Source organism: Gregarina niphandrodes, assembly GCF_000223845.1.
Source record: "Gregarina niphandrodes unplaced genomic scaffold scaffold00015, whole genome shotgun sequence".
In the NCBI taxonomy this organism is placed as follows: domain Eukaryota; phylum Apicomplexa; class Conoidasida; order Eugregarinorida; family Gregarinidae; genus Gregarina; species Gregarina niphandrodes.
In genome coordinates, this window is record NW_011646042.1 from 172,235 (window position 1) to 173,808 (window position 1,574).

Consider the following 1,574-nt stretch of genomic DNA (forward strand, 5'->3'; position numbering starts at 1 on the left):
ATTTTATGGATGGTTCAAGTGCAACTGACGGGATTCATGAATACTGGTAGGTCGGTTACTAGAAAGTCAGGGTCTCCTTGTTAGTGCCTGTATGCTTCACGACCACTGTTTCATTTATGTCATTTATATCCAATAGGTCGTCTTGATCGCTATCAGTCATCAGGCCTGGCCCGAAAAATTATTTATGACTGACGTGAGCCCTCAGCCAACTGAACAATCAACCGAGCCACAAGGGTTCGACCCGAACAATGTGGATAGTTATGTAAGAACACACACCAGCGGTTGCATGTAGGTAGGTAGGTAGGTAGGTGGGGCCAGGCCAGATAGGTAGGTAAGGTCTCGCCAGAAGAGGAACGATAGGCCAGTCAAGAGGATGGCGGGTGGGTGTGGTATAGCCTAGCATGCTAGCATGGTTGTAATAATTTATGTGTATAGGAGTTGGGTCCTTACCAGAAGGCATGTGGCGAGTTGGATGAGGCTGTGAAGAAGTTGAATGACGAGATTTTGAAAGCGACGGGGATCAAGGAGCATGACACGGGGTTGGCTCCTCAGAGTCAGTGGGATTTGCAAGCCGATAGAATGGCTTTGGGGGAGAGTCAGGGATTGCAGGTGGCGACGTGTACGAAGATTTTGGATGCAGATACGGACGAGCCGAAGTATGTGATTAACATTAAACAGACGGCAAAGTTTGTGGTGGGTTTGGGTGACCGTGTTGCGCCGACGGATATAGAAGAGAATACTCGAGTGGGAGTGGACAAGCAGAAGTATCGGATCCAGATAGCGTTGCCCCAGCGGATTGACACGGCAGTAAGCATGATGACAGTGGAGGAGAAGCCGACGGTGACTTATAGTGACATAGGTGGTTGCAAGGATCAATTGGAGAAGTTGCGAGAGGTTGTTGAAATCCCGTTGTTGCACCCCGAGCGCTTCGTGACACTCGGTATCGACCCGCCGAAGGGGGTGCTGTGTTATGGGCCGCCGGGTACGGGTAAGACGCTGACAGCGCGTGCTGTTGCGAATCGTACTGACGCGTGCTTCATTTGCGTCATCGGCAGTGAGTTGGTCCAAAAATATGTGGGTGAAGGCGCTCGAATGGTTCGCGAACTATTCCAACTAGCACGTAGTAAGAAGGCATGCATTCTCTTCATCGACGAAATCGACGCCATCGGAGGCGCCCGAGGTGGCAGCGAAGGCGGCGGCGGTCATGGCGACAGCGAAGTACAACGCACCATGCTCGAAATTGTCAATCAACTAGACGGCTTCGACGCACGCGGGAACATCAAAGTTCTCATGGCAACCAACCGACCCGATACTCTTGATCCTGCCCTTACTAGACCTGGAAGACTTGATCGTAAAATTGAGTTCGGATTACCTGACTTAGAAGGCCGAACACACATCTTTAAAATACACGCACGTACTATGAACATGGACAAGAACATACGTTTCGAACTACTCGCCCGACTCTGCCCAAATACTACTGGCGCAGACATACGCTCAGTCTGCACAGAAGCTGGTATGTTCGCCATCAGAGGTAGAAGGAAGGTAATACCCCCCCCCCCCCCCCCCCTCCCCCC

General features: G+C 51.3%; 1 protein-coding gene across 1 annotated transcript; it reads left to right on the forward strand.

The window, feature by feature from the left end:
* Window positions 1-184: 184 nt before the first annotated feature.
* On the forward strand, window positions 185-1,542 carry GNI_083340 (26S proteasome regulatory subunit S10b-like AAA+ ATPase; the record flags this gene model as incomplete). The annotated part of the gene is made up of 2 exons (XM_011135781.1): window positions 185-262; window positions 436-1,542. Coding segments are annotated over 2 exons (1,185 nt in total), but the record flags the coding sequence as incomplete, so codon positions are not given.
* Between the last annotated feature and the right edge of the window lie 32 nt (window positions 1,543-1,574).